This window comes from Aulonocara stuartgranti, assembly GCF_965226115.1.
Source record: "Aulonocara stuartgranti genome assembly, chromosome: 10".
In the NCBI taxonomy this organism is placed as follows: domain Eukaryota; kingdom Metazoa; phylum Chordata; class Actinopteri; order Cichliformes; family Cichlidae; genus Aulonocara; species Aulonocara stuartgranti.
The window spans coordinates 1044681-1066511 of NC_138946.1; the positions used below are offsets into that span (position 1 = coordinate 1044681).

Sequence of the window (21831 nt, forward strand, 5' to 3'; positions counted from 1 at the left end):
TACATTTAGAAAGAAAAGAAAGAAAGTGTACTTTATTGGTCCCGGACTTGTGCGTAACAAGCAAACGAATAATGAAGAAAAGGAAACTGTTCTTGAAGTACAGAGAGAGAGAGAGAGAGAGGGGGGGAGAGAGAGAGAGAGAGAGGGGGGGAGAGAGAGGGAGAGAGAGAGAGAGAGAGAGCTGTGCATCGCGGTGGAAGCAAAACAGTAAAAGTCAGAGTGAATTCATGACGATGTTCATGTGAAGCGTAGTTTGGATCTTCTTTTGCTGCTGGTTCGGTCAATGTTGTTTGGAGAGACATCAAACTAACAGCTTTAGAATCAGCGCATAAAGGGCGTGAACACAAAGCGCCGACAGATCAGAGTCAGCGAGCTGTCGGCTTTCAGCCCCGACTGTGAGAAAGTCACATCTCACTGATTCTGATCCGCGGGTCGCGCTGTGTGTTTACGTCTTTGTGCAGAATCCGTGTTCCTGCTCTCATTTACTGTCTTAGCTGTTTGGTGGTTGTTGAAATTTTGTGAGATGTCACCTGAGATTCTGGCATTTCGGGCAAAATAAATTTATATTAAAAAAATCGATTCAGGATTTTAATGAATCGATTTTACGTTATCCGAGCCAGAATCGATTTTAATCGATGAATCGATTATAAAAACCCGCCCCTAGCTACGACCTCCCACAGGAAAATGTTTTTATTTTAATGAAACATAAAAATGAAGCAAATTATTTCCTTTTTTCATTTCTGGAGGCTGAAAAAATCTTTCTTTAAAATATGTGTCATGAGTCCAGCTGCAGATATTTCTTACAGCGGGCTGTCAGAGGTGAAAAAGGGAAGTGAAAGCATCCAGGGTGTAGTCACAGGAAACAGCCTCCATCAGCTGCTGCAAACAGGAAACCATGGTGACCACTGCTCTCCAACCACACAACAAACAGCTCTGTGGTGGATGCTGATGGTGTTCCCTCCCTCACATGTGTAGAAATGTGGGTCAGCGCAGGAAACTGAAATCTCACGTTTAGAGAAACTGACCCTCAGATCTCAGGTTACATCACCCACAGTCACATCCTGGTGTTTCTTACACACTGTGTGATGCTGTCATGGCCGACATCACTGGTTCCATTCAAAGCACGGCAGTGAAACAAACATCTGTCAGGGGTTTCTCCACCCAGCAGCAGGAAGTCAGACACAAGGAACAACACAGGATCAGGACCTTTCAAAATAAGAGAACCAGTGGCCTGTGCTGGCTTAGATCTGCATCTCTGGTACACAGTAGCTCCACTGTGCTGATGCTAAAACCAGACATGAAAGCACAAACACCCCGATGAGTCAGAATGCTGCCACCACCGTGCTTCACTGCGGGGGCGTGGCCTCTGCCGTCTTCCTCCAACCACGAGCAGCGTCTCAGCTCGTCTGGCCGAAGGACGCTTCAGCCTGCAGGACCTTTGTCCTGCTCGTCCTTCAGTCTGGCTGCAGGCGTCTGTCCAGCTCACCTGAGACCTCTCAGTTTGTTCCTGTCCACGGTTCAGTGACGTCTTCTTTAGGACTAAACCTCCCACAAGTGTCTCTCCAGTAGTTCTGGACTGTTTGCAGACTCTGTGGCTGAGGCTACGTCCACAATGAAACACGTTTCTGTTTAAAAACGCAACGTTTGGCCTCCCGTCCACACTGAGACGGCGTTTTCCTCAAGGAGAAACGCAGCGTTTTGAAAACGAGTACATTTCAAAACGGAGCTGTCGTCGCAGTGTGGACACTCGAACACGCAGACTTTCTAAAACGATGATGCATTTTAGTCATGTGATGCAGTCACGTGACCAAATCAAGCGGAGGACACTACACAGCAGTTGTTTTGTTTGCTCTCAGCTTTGACGGCCCTGTTACAGATCTGTGCTGCAGACAGCTTTCCTTCAAATCTTTAATTCTCACTTGAGTTTGTGCTTTGGACCGTTTCAATGTGGACGCACGGCTCTGTGAAAACGACTGGAAACGCTAGCGTGGACGCCGTTTTCAGATCTATCCGGCCGGTGTGGACGTGGCCTCAGTGTGTAGTCGTCCTGATCCTGTTACCGTGTGAACACAAATCACTCTCAAGGAAACTGGGATGTTTCAAATTCTCTGTCATTACAATAACAGGTCACATGACTCGGGCTTTATATTTGATATGAAATGTGATATTCAACACTATGAACGTGATCGGTGATGAAAGACCTGCGGGAGCAAACACTGAGCTGTGGGTTAAACTCTGTCGTCGCTGAACCGCCGCAGTTTACCTCCAAGCCCCGCCCACGGCGTGGAATCATCATATCTGTAAAAGGTGAAGGTTTTTAGGAGGGAGTCACGAGAGAACACGAGCTGCATGTTATTGATGATGAATAAACCAGAATTATTATTTTAGTTCAGCAGATAAAAACGTCATCAGGTTATAAAACAATGAAATAAACACGAGTAACGACAGTCATGTGATCATAAATCATCACATATGATCTGTAAAAGCCAAAGTAGTGTAAGTAATCAGAGTAAAAACAGACTCGTCTGACTGAGCACAGTAAACCGAGAGCTGCTCTCTGATTGGTCCCTGCCTGCTGTGTGTGATGCTCCTGCCGCAGCAGCGTGTGGTGCTGGTTTTTACGCGTCACTTCATTTCTTGCAGCGTGCAGCTGTGGTGGCTGTCAGCAGCTGTTGGAGCTGCTCTGAGGCGCATTCAGCTCCGTCATGAAGCTCAGGCTGCTGCTCGCCCTGCTCTCAGGTAACTGCTGGCTCTCTTTCCCTGAAACTCTGTAAACACAGAAACTTTAGCCGCTCTGATGTCACTGCTGCGTTCTTCTTCTGCACTTTTGTAGCTTTAGCCTGAGTTTGCAGGATGAGTCTTGTTCAGACTGCAGTGAGTAAAGACGAGGAGCTGCTGTGGTTATTACTCGTGACAGGGCTGAGTCTCTGTGGTAGAGACGTGCAGAGGTCTGAGGACGAGCTGCTGGTGTTGTAACAGCTGTAACGTGGGCTCGTTCCCGCTGACCTCCTGCAGGCTTACAGGCTGAGGTCAGCGAGGGTCAGAGTTCAGGTCAGAGGTGACCTCTCCGATAGTCTGACCTGATCTGAGCAGAGTTTGGATCTGATGTAACAAAGCTTTCCTCTGTTTCTGTTTCCAGTCTGTGAATGTGACGGCAGCAGGGTCAAAGGTCACACAGGTCAGAACGTCACTCTGCCCTGTAAATATGACAGGAAATATCACGGCGCTCTGTCAGCGTGCTGGCAGCGAGGAGAGATACCAGCCAGTCGCTGCTCCAATCAGCTGATCTCCACAGATGGAGACAAAGTGTTAACCAGAGCTTCCAGCAGGTATGAGCTGCTGGGCCGACTGGAGGACGGAGACGTGTCTCTGACCATCATCAACCTGACAGAGGGAGACGCTGGACGATACGGCTGCAGGGTGCATATACCCGGGCTGTTCAACGATGAGAAGCATCACTTTGACCTGAGCGTCGCCACAGGTGAGTCTGCAGGTTCGACCGAGCTCACGTGTCGGGATCATCGTCCTGAACCATCAGCGGCTCTCTGAGGACGACTCGTTCATGTCGCTGACAGCAGCTCAGAGAAACACATCTGTGAGATCCAGATGTTGATTTACAGCTGATCAGACTCGGAGTCAGCTCTGATGCTCGTTGTGTTCATGTCATTGATCTGTTTCAGACGCTCCCACGGCCCGCACGACAGACACGCCCACAGAGTCGACGTCGTCCTCTCCGACTGAAGGTGACGACAGAGCTGCGGTGAATCTGTTTGATGTAGCAACAGAATCTGAAAGCAGGAAAAAGGAGAAATTCAAATGAACTCAGATAATCCAGTCAGGAGCTCTGAGGTGAACGGGTGATGAAGGTGACGATGACCTACAGAGACCAGCAGCGTCTGTGTCAGTCAGAGGAAGTGCAGGTGTAAAGTTTTCAGTTAACTTTATTGGACACTTGAACATCGACGACGCCGCAGTGGACGACCTCTGTGTTTGTGTCTCGGGTGTTTCGTACAGTCAGACGTGTCAGGGTCAAATGAGAGCGCTATGACATCATCCTGCTGCTGACACGCTGTCCTAAAAATGTCTGCTTTCACGTCCGCAGGTCATGTGACCTCCACAGAAAGCCCCCTGACGGCCTCCTCCGGGGTGAAGCGCAGCCACGAGGTGAGAAAACGAACGAACGCTGTGAAACGTGAGACGTGTGACGCCACCGCCACACGAAGACGAAGCTCAGCACGAGCGCCACACTGATGTTCTGAGCAATGAAAATATTATTTGACCATACTCGGTCATAAAAGGACTGCACAGTGCACCCTCGCTGTGATTGGTGGATCGATATCAGCAGATAAGTTAAACAGGAAGTAAAACCAGACTGTTTATAGACCCTGATGATGATGAAGATGATGAAGTCAGATTATGACTTGATGTCTCGCTCTGACAGTTTCTTTGTAGGTTTTGAACATCAGTCTGAGCAGTGATTGGCTGTTCCTAATAAAGTGTCAGTGTTTGAGCAGACCGCGGGCCTCGCTGTGACGGTGATGTCGTGTTTTTCAGGGTTCGCAGACGATGGCGCCTCTGATCGCCGTCCTGCTGGTCTTCGTGTTTCTGCTCACGCTCGGTGGACTCGTCGTCGCCGGTGAGTACGAGAATAAACCCGTCTGTTCTCACGGCCTCGAAACATCGAGGACGGCGACCATGGTCGGTGTGGCAGCGGGTTCTTAATCCCGCCCTCAGTGATGCAGGAAACATTTATTAGTTTGAACTGTGTTTTACTCTGTGACGCACGGCGAGCTCCTCATCACGTCGTTTGTGTCTCTGCAGTGAGAAGACTGAAGCAGCTCGTCAGCACGTGAGTGAACTTCCTGTTTTCTGAATAAACGCCGTGTCTGAGCGCCTCGATCGCCGCTGATGAACCCTGAGTCAGGTTTGACCTTCGTGGGGTCTCGGCTCGCGGGCCTTCGGCGCGCTGCGATCATCTTGGCAGCGTCTTCTCACGACTGAGCGCGCTCAGACTGAAACTCACAGATAAAGAAACCCACAAACCACGCGGGCGATTTCAAACGAAGGCGAGCTGAGCAGGAGGTTTCAGGTGGCGTTGAGATGCTGAGCGAGAACGAAGCAGCCTGATCGTTAAAGCCCAGCACGCAGGCCCACGGGCCCAGATGTGTCCACGCTGCTGTCACAGCGCCGGAGCAGAAAGGCGGAGCGTCACGGCCGAGGCTGTGTGCAGCGGGCTGGCAGCCATGTTCCAGCGCAGTCGCAGGGTCGCAGCAGAAAGAGGAACTCGAGGATGTTTTATGCACGTGTGACAGTCATGAACGGTGACCAGACGACAGGAAACAGGAAGTTGAGGTTGTGGTCGTGCAGTCATAAAAACTTTAAATAAACTTTAAATACATGTAAGTGAGGCAGGTGGAGCGCACAGCTGCGGCACATCTGCAGAACACCTGAGATCATCATTGTTTCCATAGCAACGCTCTTCACATCTCCTGGGGTCCGGGTGACGTACGACCAGCATCAGGAGCTCCACCCGTGAGCCCGCTGCAGACTCCGCCCACCAACCGCAAGAGTTTCGGTTCCCTGCTGCTCGGCTTACCAGAAGCTGCGAGCGAGGAGAGGAAGCTCTGAGGTTTACACCCTGCCTCCTCCTCATCCTCGCCCGGCCGAGCGCCCCGCGCTGAAATGTCACAGCCTGAATTAGAGGGTCACATGACCGCTCAGCCTGAAGCACGGCGTAACCAGCGTAACTCTGTGACCTTTCAGAGTCTGCTGGGACTCATTTTTAAAGTTTGAGGCTTTTACTTTGGAAAATCAAACTCGTGATGAAGCAGGAAACGGATCCACGCAGCAGAAATATAAACGATCATCGCCGACAGTGTCAGGTCACCAGTTTATGATCAAACGTGTCCGACACAGTCGATCGGCTGCCATGGTTACCATATGATCAGTCATCGTTTTTTATTCAAATTCATCTCAAAGGTTTTAAAGCTGACATGTCTAATGAGAAGCTGGAGCTTCTCTACAGGAAGTCTTTCACTGTCCACAGGAAGTCGCTGTGATGATGAAACTGATGCTCTCCTGTCTCAGCCCTCAGGAGAAGGTCGGCCCGGGTCAGCAGGTCCAGTTCAGCTCCACGGCGTCCACTCTGCAGCTGCAGAGCTCCACCGTGGACAACATCTACCAGATGGAGAGCGACGGTGATGGCGGCGATGGCGGCAATGGTGGCAGTAGCGATGGTGGCAGTAGCGATGGCGGCGGCGGTGATGGAGGTAGAGGAGAAGATGGGGGAGACTATGAGTACTGCCCCTGAGGTCCCACCCACCCGCCTGGAGGCAGGATGATAACAGGAAGCAGGAGCGTATCTCTGATTGGACACTTTGCTTTGAAAGGCTCCAATCACAGAGCTCCGGGTGTGCAGCAGGTGTAGTTGCTGCCTACAGATACAGCGAGCTTTTATTCTGATAGGTTGTTTTTTCAGAGTTAACCTATAAGTATCCACAGTGACACAGGTGACCCCGCCCCTTTAGACACCCACGAAAGTTCCCTGTAAAGTTTTAAAGTTTCGTTTGATGTCTTGTCATGTGACAAGCGAGGGACTCGTGACAACACGTCCTGTCTGACACGTGACCTGAAGCCGTCAAACAAAGACGGTCGTCAGATTTTTATTGTGACAAACACACATAAGGTCATGTGACGTGCTTGTCACACGGCACCAATCATCTGTTTTCTTATTGATCAATATGTTTCCTGATGTTGTTTAAACAATAAAAGCATGAAAAATGAGTGAAATCGTTCAGATTTGGCTATTTCAGTCTGTCCTCACATGGCGAGCCGCGTCCTGATCTCTGAAGCTCCCCGCTGGAGCCAATCAGACGAAGCACGTCACGGATGGGCGGAGCTCCTCGTGATGTAAATCTGATGGTCAGTTTTCTGCAGCAGCTTGTTGAAGGTGCCTCAGCTCTGAGTTTAGGACATCAGAGCGACGTAAACATGGCTTTCTAAATATGGAAAACATTTCTCGTGTGTGTCTCCTCTGTGACATCGCTGACAGTGGGAGGGGCTATTTTTAATTAAGCTTCAGTGATGTAAGTAAGTAAAATGTATTTATATAGCACATTTCACAGATAGAAATCACAAAGTGCTTCACAATAAGATCAGACATACAAGTTAAATTAATTAAAAGCCCGTTTGTATAAAAATGTCTTCAGCTGCTTTTTAAAGGAGTCAGCAGAGTCTAGACAGAAAAGCTTGATCCCCACGTGTTTTAAACCCAGTACGGGTCATTATTGTAACGTCTGATAATGTGGCCTAGAGGAAGTATATACAGCAAAAAGAGAATCGGACCTAAAACAGATCCTTGAGGTGCCCCAGAAGGCAGAACTGATGTTTCCGACAGCACCTGATTCATACAGACAGTAAAGGATCTCTCAGATAGATGCGACATAAACCATTTTAAACAACACCAGTAATCCCAAACAAGTCCTTCAGCCTATTTATCAGGATGCTGTGATCAACAGAACCAGAACGGTGTACTCTCCAGAGTCTGCTGCCATCAGAGTGTCCCCACACGCTTTAAGCAAAGCGGTTTCAGTGGAGTGCAAATGTCCAGAACATTGTTCTTCTCCAAAAAGTTGTTAAGTTGTTCTGCAGCTGTTTTTTCCAAGATCTCTGACACCAACAGTCATTTTGATATTGGCCTGTAACTGTAAAGAGATGGGTCCACATTTGGTTTCTTTAATATTGGTTCAACAAGAGTTTGATTACAATAGCTGGAAACTGAGCCAGTATGAAGAGAAGTATTCATTATTTCCAGAATACAGAGGCCAATAGAGTCAAACACACTAATGAAAAATGATGAAGTACATCGAGGTGGCTTGAAGTCAGTTTCATCTGACCAAGCAGACACTGACGTCCTGTAAGGTGACAGGAGTAACAGAGGAGCAGGTATCAGCAACGTGTCAGTGTGATACTGGGAGGAGGATGGAGAAATATTAGACCTGACAGCAGCGACCTTATTAACAGAATAGTTTAAGAACACTGCTCTTGCTCTTGATGAAGGCGGTCGCACTTTTCTCCTCCTCCTCTCCCTTAGCTTCCCTGCTTATGTCCTTGTCTTGTGTTTTTACTTTTCCCTGGAACACTCTCTCACAGTCTGTTCTCTAGAACCTAAAAGAGGAATTATGGATTTGATCAACTGGTCCCTAAATGCAATTGACACCCCCTTGTCAACAAGAAGTCTGGGCTCGGGTGAGCCTGAGTGCTGAAGATATCTACCTATGAACCATGATAACAGGGTTCTGGCTGATCGGAGCTGGCTTGGCCCTGACTTATCGGAGAATTAAGAAAGCGGAACCGGCTGTTCAAACCCCCACAAGGCTGCCCGCTGGGATTGAAACGATGGGAGAGGCGTGAGTTTCTCAAAATGGGCTCATTGAGTGCAGCACGGAGAAGATCTTGGAGAGGCTACGGCTGCTGTGAATACTCAGAATAAGATCTCTGACTGCAGACTGGATACATCTCGGGGAGGCTCACTGCGGTCGTGAGTTCTCAGAAATCGGCTCCTTGAGCACAAGAAATGACAACATCACAGAACGCAAGTATGGTGAAGCTCGCGGCTCTCCAACGGGAGACTGAGAGACCAGTGTTGGACTGTTAGAACTGCTTTGAAATTCTCATGAGCTGTTCGCACTAAAGTAAAAACCACCATGATCATGTGGCTATCCCTTCGGCACCAGCTGTGGGCTCAAGGCTGGAGCCGAACAACAACACCCTGATAACGACTGTGTTGAGTCTGTTCTTCCCATTCCATGCAAGGCCACCTGGGTTGGCTGGAAGACTGTTTACTTAGCCTGGCAGGGCGAAGGACACTGTCTCAGCTGAACTCTGGACACACACACACACACATATACACTGATATGCACTCATCCCCCCTCCCTTTCCAAACGCCTTCGACACTTATTCCCCTCCGATGCTGACGGTGGATCAAGGAGACCAGCGTACGCAGGCCCGGATGTGCTGTCTAAATCGGCGGTCTCTCACCCTTTACCCCCCCTGTTGCTTGTCATGTGTTTCTTTGGTGTATTGACAGTGTTGGGAAGGTTACTTTTAAAATGTATTCCATTACAGATTACAGATTACATGCCCCAAAATGTATTCTGTAACGTATTCCGTTACGTTACTCAATGACAGTAACGTATTCTGAATACTTTGGATTACTTAATATATTATCGTGCTTTTTACAACTACGTGAATGTGCTATTGCTGTGTGATTTATTACTGTTACTGAAGGTCCGCGACTCCGAACTGTAGTAAAGGGACCTCTGACTAATACGGCGGGGTCCCTGTCGGCTCGTAGCCGAAAAATAGCTTTACTTTGTTGTGTGGGTCAACTTTGCTAGCAGAGACAGAGAGAGGCGTTGAAAGGCTGCTCCAACGAAACTTATTGTTTTCGGAGGAAAACAGGAACACGGTGTACAGTCGAGTCTTAACAGCTTACTTACAACTGGGCTCGTCAGGCTCTCTTCTTGGCTGCAGTGGTTATTATTATATTTACATGCTTCCAGCTCCCGTTTTTCCTCGATGACAACTCGTACCTTTCCACTCCCCTTTTTCTCCCTCCTCGCGCTCACAGACACATAACGTGTATGGCAGTGCATTCTCCCTGCAACACGGACTACACTGCCCATGATGCTACATTCTTTAGAGCTATGCTTGTAGCATTCTGCCTGTTAGCTTAGCACAACAACAACAACGAAAAGGCGCTCTCTCACCCAGGAAACACACAGTCGCAGAGAGAGAGAGAGCGTCGCCCTGTAACCATGGCAACCGTAACGCTGCCGCCTGGAACAAAGAGCGTAGCTGTCAAACAAACCCAAACAGTCCTCACCCGCGACAACATGAAACAGGAAAGTACCGCAGTGTAATCCATTTATTTCAACAAAGTAACTGTATTCTGAATACCACCTTTTTAAACGGTAACTGTAACGGAATACAGTTACTCATATTTTGTATTTTAAATACGTAACGGCGGTACATGTATTCCGTTACTCCCCAACACTGTGTATTGATAGGTGTTTCATGTGCAGAGGTGTTTTTTTCTGTTCTCAAACTGATCTCCCTGTTGGAGCTCAGTCTGGGGGGAGTTATTTTTTTCTCCTTATCTTTCCTCATGTGGTGCATTTTCCATTGTTATACCTCTCTGACCTGTCTTCCCCATGTGATGTTTTGTGTCATGTATGTGTGGTCGGAGGGTAAGATGGCGCCGCCATTGCGTGCAATAGGTCGGCAGCCTTATGAAATTTCCCCTTGTGGGACTAATAAAGGTAAATCAATCAATTCAATTAAAATAAAGTCATTACAATGAGATTTAGTATAGACTGGTACATGAGGAATATCACGAGAGACAATGTTTTTAATTGTTTCAAACTATACTCTGGGATTTTTCTTTTTTGAAGCTGTTAGATAAGCAAAATATTCAGTTCTGGCATCTTTTATAATCTCGTTAAGTGAGAAAATTGATTCCTTGAGATGTACCGTATGGACCTCAAGCTTGGAAGCCTTAAACAATCCTTTATTTAAGGCTTGATGTGTTAAATAATCACTTTCAACAGTACAAATGAGTCTGCTAATTTAATTGTTTTAATGGTCGGTTGGAACTCACCTTTTTTTCCGCACTGTGAGTTCTTCTTCTTGTGTTTCTCACTCCTGTTTAATGCTCGTTGCCTCCACCGTGTGGCTGATCGATGAACTGCAGCTGAACAGACTCAGCTGTGCTGTGGGGGAAAACTTCCCCCTCGTAGTCATCCTGCTGTCTGTGAGGCGGAAGTTTAGTAACTTAACCATGAAAGTAGTGACTGCAGCTCAGCTCTGCCTGCTCAGCTGCAGAAACACTGAAAGATGCAAGAAAATACTGTAAATAAACCATAATTACGCATAAAATATTACAAATGTACACAGAATAGATATTAAATGTTCTCTGTAGACAATAAAATAGTTTAATACACAATAAATACTGCAGCTATTAATTAAATACTATAATACATGTTTTGTAATGACTGAAATATCATATTTAATGTTTTTCACATCAGTGGTTCACAAAGCGTGGCCTGCGGCCCCTGGTGAGCTCTGAAGGTTTCATTTCTAGTAAATAGCTGTTTTTGATTAATCTAAGCGAAACAATGCTGCTGGTTTAACTCTGAGGATTCAAAGCTTCAGTCTGGCGTCTACTGTGGCTTCAGTTCTGAGAGCAGACAGAAGCAAACGTCTGAGGTCAGCTTCATCTGAACAGCAGCACCACCTTCATGCTTACGTCAACCTTCAGACATTTGTTCTATGTGCATAAGACGAGAGGGACGGACACAAAGACTCTGGACTTAAACTGAACTCAAAACTATTTTTGTTTCTTTATTGTTGTTGTCTGTGACCGTTCTCAGCTCAGCTTTCAGGGGTTGCTGTGCTGCGAAACCACCATCTCTGCTCTATAATCTGCTCCTGACTGGTTAATCTGGTTAACGGCCCGGCCTAATAACAGTCCAACGAAGGCAACAAACTGAACCAAAGACTGAGGGAAGGACTATTTATACACCTGGGGTGATCAGGAGGGCGACAGACGGGGGAGGAAGTAAAACTAAGCACAAGACAGAAGAAAGCCAACTACCAAAATAAAACAGGAAATAACTCCAAGAATAAATACTACACAGGCTACACTGAACAGAGTGCATCAATCATAAACTCAAGTACAACAAGAACCACAGCGCTACAAAACATGAGACCTCCAGAAAAAAACAAACTATAAAACGTAAAGGAAGAAAACATGGAGGACACGAGGGGGTGAGGATGATAACAGAGGGAGCTAAATGTCAACAAAACGCTGAACTGTAAAGGAAATAATCTGGAGTCGAATCCGTGGATTAACTGTTTGAGTAAAGACTGTGTCAGGAGCCCCGCCTCTCTGTTTTTGTGGTTTCAGGATCATTTTTTGCAGCGTGCAGCTGTGATGACTCGCAGGCTGTCAGCAGCTGTTTAAACGTGTTGGCGAGCTCTGACGAGTCACTCGGGCTTCGTCATGAAGGTCGTGCTGCTGCTGGCGCTGCTCACAGGTAACCTGCACCTTTCCACTGTCTCTGATCCTGAGATTTATTTGTCTGGTGTCTTTATTTAACCTTCATCATCACTGAAAACGTGGGATCCACCTCAGCTGTGCTGCTGGTGAAACTTTGCTGTTTTTTATCTCTCTGCCTCACATGGTGGATGTGTTTTATAGTTGTGTGAAAACTCGATTCCCCGTCAGCACAGCTGGGTTTCCTGAAGGGTTGGCTAACAACGAGAATGAAAACCTGTTAACCGTCATGTTACCCAGCGATAACAGCTGGTTCACCGTGTGCTTCCTTTTAACCTCAGATGACCCCAAAGGTCTTTTTTTTACTGAAACTGATCTCTGACGTCTCTTCACTGATGAACAAAAAGCAGTGATTTTGTCACAACCTCGGGGGGACAGGGTCAGTGGCGGTCTAAACCTCACTGCCGTCCTCTCCAGGGTTACGGTGGATAAACGTCTTCTTCTCTCTGTCATATCTGTAGCTGTGTGAGAATTCATCTAAAGGTCAAAGTCTCTCTGGCGCTGAGCCTGGGTGAGCTGACAGAGAGCAAAGCTGGACGGAGCTTGGATTTCTAAAAAGTGAAGCCAAATGTGTCTTAAACCTGCATTCTTCTAATGACCAGCAGGGGGCCTGGGGCTGATCCTCGACCTGATGAGTGTGAACTCAGTCACTGTTTTCATATTTAATCTAATTTAACGTGTAGTTTGTAGATTTTGGTCACTCCATGTGTTGGAGAGGAGGATTATCCTGGAAATGCTCATTGGCTAAAAACCTGTGACTGACAAGTTGTTTCAGTCTCATCCACCTCCTGCTTCTCATGTTTGGTTTCCATGGTGACGATGGAAATGTTCATGTTGAGGCTTCACAAACACCATCTGGGTTTGTTTTCCATGATTCTCATCCTTATGTGTTGTTTTTGAGTCTTGGAGGTCAAAGACAAAACTAACCTTTAATAACTCCAATAACACACAAAGAGCAGAGTCTGAATACCTAAAGACCGAAGGAACAAAGGGAACATACAGAGAACAGAAACAAACTGAAGCTTTAAATGGAAGCAGCAGGTGATCCGAGAGCAAGGAAACATAAGGGTAACAAGACAGAGTTGAAAGTAATCGAGGACACTAAGATAAAGGAGGCGAAAGGGCGATCGTGGCTCAAGAGTTGGGAGTTCGTCTTGTAATCTTTGGGATGAACCAGTTTGTGTCTGAGCGTGTTGCTGGGTCTGAAACCAGGATGTCGTGCTTGGAGAAGACTCTCCTGAGTTTCTCTGATACACCGGCTACATAGGGGATGATTTTTGAACTAAACTTCTGGTTTTAGAACTGAAGAAGCTTCTCGGATGAGAGTTAAAACGTCTTCAAGCAACTTAAAGAAGTCCAGACGCTTTTCTTTGCAAGCTCCTTTGACCTTCTCTTTTAAACTTTGACATCAAACTGCCAAACAAGCAGAATCTATAAAACTGATCAGGCACTGGTATCGATTAAAACGCCAGTTTAATAATGATAATAATCTATACTTTATTGATCCCCGTTTCGAAATTACTCTCTCAGACCCAGTTAAACCAGTAAAACCAGTGAAGATGATATGACATTGACCTGATCTGAGCCCTGAGCAGAGTTTGGATCTGATGTAACAAAGCTTTCCTGTGTTTCTGTTTCCAGTCTGTGAATGTGACAGCAGCAGGGTCAAAGGTCACACAGGTCAGGACGTCACTCTGCCCTGTAAATATGACAGGAAATATCACGGCGCTCTGTCAGCGTGCTGGCAGCGAGGAGAAATACCAACCAGAGGCTGCTCCAATCCGCTGATCTCCACAGATGGACTCAGAGTGTCAACCAGAGCTTCCAGCAGGTATGAGCTGCTGGGCCGACTGGAGGACGGAGACGTCTCTCTGACCATCATGAACCTCACAGAGGGAGACGCTGGACGATACGGCTGCAGGGTGGAGATACCCGGCTGGTTCAACGATGAGAAGCATCACTTTGACCTGAGCGTCGCCACAGGTGAGGAATTATTACAACACCAGAACCATCGGACTCTGGTATCATAGCAACTACAGCTTCGTCTCAGTCTACACAGTGAGAAGAGAGTCTTCCTCACACAGTTGTCCTTGTTCAGAAATCAGCACGTCGACCAGGTCTAACCTCGGGGCTGTTTCCTTTTCCTCTTTTCATTTGAGCATCATGAAGTCGTGACTCGAGTCGTGTTTAAATAAAGAAATCTCTGTTTAGCTTTAGTTTCCTGATAATAGCATCACGAGGAAGCTGCAGCTCTCTGAAGACGTGTCCATTTAACTGCTCTCACCTGCTGATCCTCTCATTACAAAGACTCATCTGAAGCAGAGTGTGCTGACGTCATGTCAATGATCTGTTTCAGCGCCACAAACTCCCACAAGGACGGCGCCAAACTCAGAGACGCCCACAGAGCCGACGGCAGCCTCTGAAGGTGACCTGTGATTAATCAGCTGATGACAGAAATGAAGTAACACATGATTGTCAGGACCAAACACAGATGACAGGAAAGAGGATCATTTACATTTCTGTGGAACAAACTTTATTAGTCGTCACATAATTATAGCATCGCTTCCTGATTTTTGTCCAATCAGACTGAAAGTGACAGGAACTGTTTGGTCTCAGACTCAGTGCGTTTCTGGAATAAAGAATCAGAGGCTAAAATTAAATCATCATGACATCATGCTGCTGCTGACACAGCTGTCTTAAAATCTTCTGCTTTCGCTTCCTCATGCTGCAGGTCTCATGACCTCCGCAGAAAGCCTCCTGACTTCGCCCTCCACCATGACGAGCAGCAGCGAGGTGAGGAAAGAAAAACACCATGAAAACATGAAGTCGCTGAGAACGACCAAAGTCAGGGTGTCGGGACTTTCACATCCTTAAAGACAGTTTCACATTAAAAACACTGCAGTCACTGCGATCTATAACCGCTAAACCTAATGGAGTTACGTCCTCCCTTAGCTGTGTCAAACCTGCTGCTGTTACCATCACCCCACATATTTCATACTGAGGATGTGAACAGTGAGAATCATCCTAACAATAATCCTGCACGCTTCCAGCTGTTTGTAGAAGTCTTTCCTCTGAGTGTATGAAATCCCTGCAGGTTCACAGAGTTACATCCAGCAGCAGGATCCATGTGAGCGACCCTCATCGAGTTACATGAATAAACATCTCCCAGGTGTCTGTGGGTCCTTACGTCTCACATTATATCTTAAAAAGCAGTAAATTGTATTCATGTCAGCTTGTGTGTTAAATGTTTCTGATCACGTTATTTGGATTGTCTGCACCTCACACTGCTGCTAACGCGGCCTCGTGTGATTGGACAGTCCAAACCAGAACCTGAGATAAAAAAGTATTTCTTGGTTCTTTATATATAAAATTAATTATTTTTTCACACACACACAGTATTTGTAAAGATTAGAGCGACTTAAAGATAACTGACAAGCTGATAAAAACTATTTATACAGCCTCAAATCACAACAACAGTCGCCTCAAGGCGCTTTAATCATACAGTAGATCGTACAATAATACGCACAGAGATAAACCCAACAATCATATGACCCCCTATGAACAAGCACTTTGGCGACAGTGGGAAGGAAAAACTCCCTTTTAACAGGAAGAAACCTCCAACAGAACCAGGCTCAGGGAGGGGAGGGGCCATCTGCTGTGATTGGTTGGGGTGAGAGAAGGAAGACAGGATAAAGACATGCTGTGGAAGAGAGACAGAGGTTAATAACAGATATGATTCAATGCAGAGAGGTCTATTAACACATAGTGAGTGAGAAAGGTGACTGGAAAGGAAAAACTCAATGCATCATGGGAATCCCCCGGCAGTCTACATCTATTGCAGCATAACTAAGGGAGGATTCAGGGTCACCTGGTCCAGCCCTAACTATATGCTTTAGCAAAAAGGAAAGTTTGAAGCCTAATCTTGAAAGTAGAGATAGTGTCTGTCTCCTGAATCCAAACTGGAAGCTGGTTCCACAGAAGAGGGGCCTGAAAACTGAAGGCTCTGCCTCCCATTCTACTTTTAAATACTCTAGGAACAACAAGTAGGCCTGCAGAGCGAGAGCGAAGTGCTCTAATAGGGTGATATGGTACTACAAGGTCTCTAATAGGGTGATATGGTCCTAATATGCAATGATTATAATTGCAACAAGAACAAGAGGAAACAAAAGCAGTTTAGACAACAAGAGAGTGAGACCAGAAAACCACAAACAAGACCAACCCACTGACCACCTGATAATCAGAGAAGCAGCAGGGCTATTTATACACCACAGATACTGAATAACACGACACAGGTGGAGTCACACCTTTTACCACACCTGTCCAGGGGCAGCAGGTGGACATGAGCTTGTAGTGATTTTGTGCTCAGTCTCTGAGGGGTAAGGAGGCTAAATGGGAAATACACTGAACTTTGTGTGGATCAATACGAGTTCATTGTGTTGTTGAGCTTTTTAAAGCCATCGCACTGACTTCACTGTGGCAGCCAAATGCATGCTGGGAAAGAAGGCACCAAATATAAAAGTGTTATTTGAATAAATGCTGTGAGACCAAAGAGTAGTCAGTCAAACAGACGAACTCTCTGCTGATTGCATTACAGAAGGTGAAGCTTCCCTGTGACAGAGTCATGTGGTGTTTTTCTGGGTTTACAGGGCGAGGACGGCGGTCAGCTGATGGTGGTGGTCGTCTGCGTCCTGCTGGGGCTGGTGTCTCTGCTCGCCATCGTAGGACTCCTGGGTGAGTTTAGTCAAACTGTCCTCACAGTGACAAGGTCAAGTTTGTCTATACACATTTCCAGACAGCTCATGCTGCACAAAGTGCCCAACAATGATGCCATTAAAACAGAAACAATGTAAAACAATAAACATAAAGGGACAATAAGAGAATAAAACAAAACCTAAGACTACTGAATAAGACCAAATGGTCATAGTGTGTTAAACAGAGTATAAAAATGTGTCTTTAGAAGTGATTTAAATATTTAGGCGGAAACTACTCCAAAGTCTGGGACCTGCCAGAGAGAAGGCTCTATCGCCACGAGATTTGAGTTTAGTCCGAGGGACGGACTAATTCATCCTGAGCTGGACCTCCTGCTTTTTCTGGAGCATGAAAGGAGCTCAGACAGGTATGAAGGGGCTCGGCTAAAAGTTTGATCCTGTAGGAAACTGGAAGCCAGAGCAGAGAAGCACAAAGTAAAGGAGGACAAAGAGGAAGTTCCCCGTCCATGATCTGGTGTTTTTAGCTGAGCCAGACAGGAAACATTGGGCTCATGTGACGCAGCGCGGTTTAATAAACAGGGACGCATCCTGGTCAGGTCCTCTCAGATCAGCTGATTGTTTTTATTTTTGTACAATAATCGTTGGATATTTAATGGAGCCTTGCAAAAGGACAAGAGGATGAGGAGTGGACAGGTGTTGCACACCTGTGATGGCGTGGAGATGTCTCGGAGACAAGAGAGTGCGCTGAAACCAGACTGTTTAACACAAACATGGAGCTCCAGTGAGAGGGAAGCTTAGAGACACCACAGCGCCCCCTGCAGGAGGCGAGACCGCTGAGATGGTGCGGAGGCCGAGCTGAAGGTGTGAACATTTCAACAGTTTGTTCCCGAGCTTCACCTCTGCAGACACGCCCGAGGAGCTCCGCCTTCTCCTGAGAACCAGATGTTCGGGTCTGTGTCGCCGCAGAGCGAGCGCGTGGGCTGGATCGCTCATCATTACTGAGAATCATGCGGTAGACCCTCGTGCTGACGTCAGCGCCCCCGCTCTGTAGCAGCAGCTCTGATGGAAACGCTGAGCTGCATTAGCGAACACGTCCGTGTGACGTGACTCATCATTTCTGCAGTGAATCATGTTAAAGTCCAGATGAAGGTGCGTGTCAGGGCCTCCTCTGGTCCTCCCACGGGGCCGAAGCATCTGCTGCATGCATGAAGCTAGCTGCAGTCTGCTGCTGTGTGCGCATGTAAGACAGGAAACAACGTTAAAATAAAGAAACTGAACGACGTTCTGCGCTCATTCAGCTCTTCGTGAGCTGTGATCTGGACCCAACATGGCGTCTGCAGCGTTGACCTCGCCGCCCTCACAGAGCGACGGTGTCTGGATGTTTCAGGCGAGGTCATCGATCATCAGGAGCGCGTCTCAGTGCGTTGGTCTTTGTGTTTCTCGCGTCGGGCTCGGTCGCTCGGCTTGGTGCTGATTTGTGTGCTTTGTTCTTTTTATGTCACAAACGTCTCGTCATTAACATGTTTCTGCTGTTTTGTGTCTCTGCAGTGAGAAGACTGAAGCTCCTCCACACAGTGTGAGTGCACAATCCTTATCTTTGTGTTTCTGAGTAACTAACGTGTCTCCGCACCTCGACCATCGCGGACGCTGCTGAGAAGTCGTGACTCATCATCTCTCAGCCTTCATCGCGTGTTCAGACTGAAACTGAGAGGTGAGACAACCACAGAGTTCAAACCAGCCAACGGCGGCTCGCTCGACCTTTAAGGCCCATCAGAGTGGAATCATTTCGAGCTGACGCCCGTGTCAGAGCCTCATGTTCACCCACAGCAGCACCACACCCTCCACCCCTCCGCTACTAGAAACACCGTCCATAAAAGCCCTGAACACAGTCCGCCATTATGGCGTCCAAACTCAAGAACAAGCGCGACACTACCAAAGCTCTGCCGTTTACAGGGACGGGTTGTCTCGATCTTTGGTTTGTGATTCAGCGACTGTGAGCCGAGTCCATCAGAGCCGCTCCAGCACGAGTGGGTGTGGTTGATCCACAGCCTCAGTGTTTCCAGCTCCATCACTGCTGCACTGGAGCCTCAGAGCATGGGGAGGAAGGTCCTTCATCATCATCATTAACACGACTGCTCGTTAATGCTTCATTTGAACTGCAGCATAATCAGAGTCACGAACAGGAAGTGACCTTTCACACTGCTTTGAGTCAAGTCTGAGGCTTTTACTTTGGAAAATCTGAGTCATGATGAGGATGGAAGCAGGAAACAGATTCAATCAGCAGCTTAGAGTTTTAGATGTGTGGATAAAATTAAATCATATTTTTTAATATTTGGTTTATAATAAAATGTGACAGAAGCAGCAAATCGTTTTATTTTGGAGCTTCTCTGCAGGATGTTATAATCTCCTGCAGTCAGAGTAATCTCATTAATGTTTCTATAGCCAAAGGTCAGCTGACTAACACTCTCGCTCTCATGTCTCAGTCCTCGGCAGCATCGGCATATCAGCGACTCAGTGCGGTTCAACCCCACGTCGTCGACTCTGCAGCTGCACGCTCAGCCCGCCGCCGTGGACAACATCTACCAGATGGATGGTGGCGTATACGAGAATTGCCCCTGAGCTCTGAGGCTCCACCCACTCATCCGCAGAGTCTGGAGGCAGGACGATGACGAGCTCTGTCGCGGACAGACGAGACAACAGCTTTGCCCTGAGAAGCCTCCAGTATTTTAGGAAGATAGCCTTGCTCTCACGCTTTGCTTTGAAAGCGTCCAATCAGAGAGCTACAGCTGTGGTCCCAGGTGACTAACCCCGCCTTCAGGCTGAAGGTTTGCAGACAGCAGGTGCTAACATGTAAATAAAGATGTAAAGAGCTTTTATTGTGAAAGGTTTGGTGAGGTTTCCTGGCTTTTCAGATTTAATTTAATAAAATGTTTGGAGGACTTTTAAAGGTTGGTTTGAACTCTTCTTCTGTTCCTTGAAACACGTTTACCTCTGACTGGTAACCTGGGCGCTCAGTTCTTCTTCTGCACGCTGCTTCCACCTGCTGGCCGGACAGATGACCTGCAGCTACACAGACTCAGCTGTGCTGTGAGCTCAGGCTGTTTGATGGACTGACTATGATTAAAAAAGACTCTGTAATATCTCTAATCACAGCCATGGGGGCGGAGTTACACGTGAGAACCCCACACCTGTACTAGGGTAAAGATGCAATTTTGTAAGATCGCTATGACGACAGTAATAAACGTTATTTGTTCCTTTGATCCAGCTCAGATATGACGTCTTTGTTTCTGAAAGGGGAAAAAAAGTTGACATGTCAGAAAAAAGCACACGAGCTTTATTTCATCCATGATGGCGTTACACCAACATCACCATCATGGCGGCGCCCTCCCTCTGTCTCTCCTGTAAAGACTCTCTGCTCCAGCAGCAGCAGCACCTTCATGCCCAGCAGCTCACTCAGGAAGTTCATCTCCAGCTCTCCTGCTCCACCCGCTCAGGCTGAAGACACCACAGCACCCCCTGCAGGAGGAGAACGGCTCTGTACTGCTGGATTTTTTCCTCCACCACCTCAGTGATCAGCTATCTTCACAGATGGAGCCTCCTCCTCAGATCACTGATTCTCTGATTAAGAGAGAAGACCCTGTGAAAGAACTACAACTCCCATCAGGCCACAGGCTCAAAGCTACACCCCGGCTGGAGGACTCTGTGCTGCAGGTGCAGGTGTGTTTTGTGCGTGTCATGGTCCGGGGGTGTGCTAGTGTGTCTCCCTCTGAGGCGGCATCTCCACCGCTGGGAGGGGCCTCTGTGTTCTGCTGATTGCTCGCACCTGTGGGTGATTAAGCCGGGGACTCATAAGGCCAGCGTACGCAACCTCTCTTCGGCAGATTCTCAGCTAACCCTTCCACGCATCAAGTTGCTGGACGCAAATCTCTGCCGAAGAGCTCCCATCTGGACGCTGGACCACCTGCCAGTCCCACGGGTTGTTCACCCCGTTCACCTGCCTGCCTCCCTGCCACTACAGACCACCTGTGCTAACTCACAGCTTGCCCATATTCCTCCCGAACCCTACCTGAACGTCTATATTCAGTGACTCCGACCCTTTCCCCGGACCCAGGTTGACTCTCCCTCCAGCCCAATCCTCGGAGCAGCTGTTTTCCACTGACGAATGACCAGATTGCTCACTTAGCTCAGGCTGCATAAAGCTCTATGGTTTAGTTGTTGTATTTAGCATTTGTGAAACTCACATTCCAGTTGTGAACACTTGTGGTGAAAATAAAAGTTGTCACTGAAACTACTTGCGTGCTGTTCGGCACCCAGCAATTGACCGTGCATACCTGATGTGGTAACAATGGCTCTCTTCTCCTCTGGTTGGCTCAGCACGCCCTCCTGACTGCTTAGTTAGAAAAATTAAGCAGACTAAACTTGAGTTGCTTAAATTAGAAGAACTAAGTAACCTGGAAATTAAGCTTTTCAGTGGTGGAAGGTAACTAAGTACATTTACTCTTTATACTTTACTAGGTTATAGTAGGGCTGTTCATATAACCATATATATCGGATGACGATATAAAAACATCTATCGTTTCATTTTACGCTATCGTTTGTTTCGTGGTGTCGTAAAATAAACTGTTTACGATAATATGTTTTTCATGGTTCTGATGTCGCTGTAGTGGCTATGTTCATTTATTAAAGTTCTCTCTTTCTCTTATATTTAATATAACCACACTACGGACGGACAAGCGCCTGTTTTTATGCGTTGTCGTTAGCAACAACGATGGTAAGACCATCGCGTGTCCGCTTGTTTATGTTCCACATAAACCTTTTTTGCTGGGAGTTGGCAAACCTATTAGTTTGGTTGCTTACTCTTTAAAATACCAGAATAGGAGGATGGAGCAGGTTTAAGTTTATTAGATTGATCAGTTTTGCTGAACTATGAAATATTTTGGGTGCAGTGTATTTTTTGCATACAGGTATAACAGGATAGCTTTAGTGTTGTTGTTTATTTAAAGT

The 21831-nt window shown here is 47.1% G+C and overlaps 1 protein-coding gene and 1 long non-coding RNA gene across 5 annotated transcripts in view; one reads left to right on the forward strand and one right to left on the reverse strand.

The window, feature by feature from the left end:
* LOC309715301 overlaps positions 1–21831 on the reverse strand; it is a 31020-nt gene that overhangs the window by 2872 nt on the left and 6317 nt on the right. Inside the window, exon 2 of the long non-coding RNA XR_014279180.1 lies at positions 10661–10889. This is a non-coding gene — a long non-coding RNA (uncharacterized lncRNA). The remainder of the gene's footprint in view (positions 1–10660; positions 10890–21831) is intronic.
* On the forward strand, positions 432–20087 carry LOC309715262 (hepatitis A virus cellular receptor 2 homolog). Of its 4 annotated transcripts, none has more exons than XM_082548244.1 (7): positions 432–2739; positions 3140–3481; positions 3681–3743; positions 4103–4164; positions 4555–4636; positions 4822–4849; positions 6088–6783. In XM_082548244.1, exons 1-7 carry the CDS (start codon positions 2706–2708, stop codon positions 6308–6310), a joined length of 834 nt encoding a protein of 277 aa, XP_082404370.1. In that variant the 5' UTR covers positions 432–2705; the 3' UTR covers positions 6311–6783. The 4 variants fall into 4 exon arrangements, with proteins under 4 accessions (XP_082404370.1, XP_082404372.1, XP_082404373.1 ...); XM_082548246.1 differs by lacking the exons at positions 3140–3481; positions 3681–3743; positions 4103–4164; ... (1 more) ...; positions 4822–4849; positions 6088–6783 and adding exons at positions 13760–14101; positions 14475–14543; positions 14850–14911; ... (1 more) ...; positions 18376–18403; positions 19311–20087 and having other exon boundaries at positions 2328–2739; XM_082548245.1 differs by lacking the exons at positions 432–2739; positions 3140–3481; positions 3681–3743; ... (2 more) ...; positions 4822–4849; positions 6088–6783 and adding exons at positions 11744–12098; positions 13760–14101; positions 14475–14543; ... (2 more) ...; positions 18376–18403; positions 19311–20087.

What these genes read in the sequence shown, in the direction of transcription:
- LOC309715262 (XM_082548244.1), top strand. Translation starts at nt 2,706, where the DNA reads ATGAAGCTCAGGCTGCTGCTCGCCCTGCTCTCAG. An exon ending in GTCGTCCTCTCCGACTGAAG is followed by an intron (nt 3,744 to 4,102) that starts GTGACGACAGAG and finishes TCACGTCCGCAG; the next exon opens with GTCATGTGACCTCCACAGAA. An exon ending in CGGTGGACTCGTCGTCGCCG is followed by an intron (nt 4,637 to 4,821) that starts GTGAGTACGAGA and finishes GTGTCTCTGCAG; the next exon opens with TGAGAAGACTGAAGCAGCTC.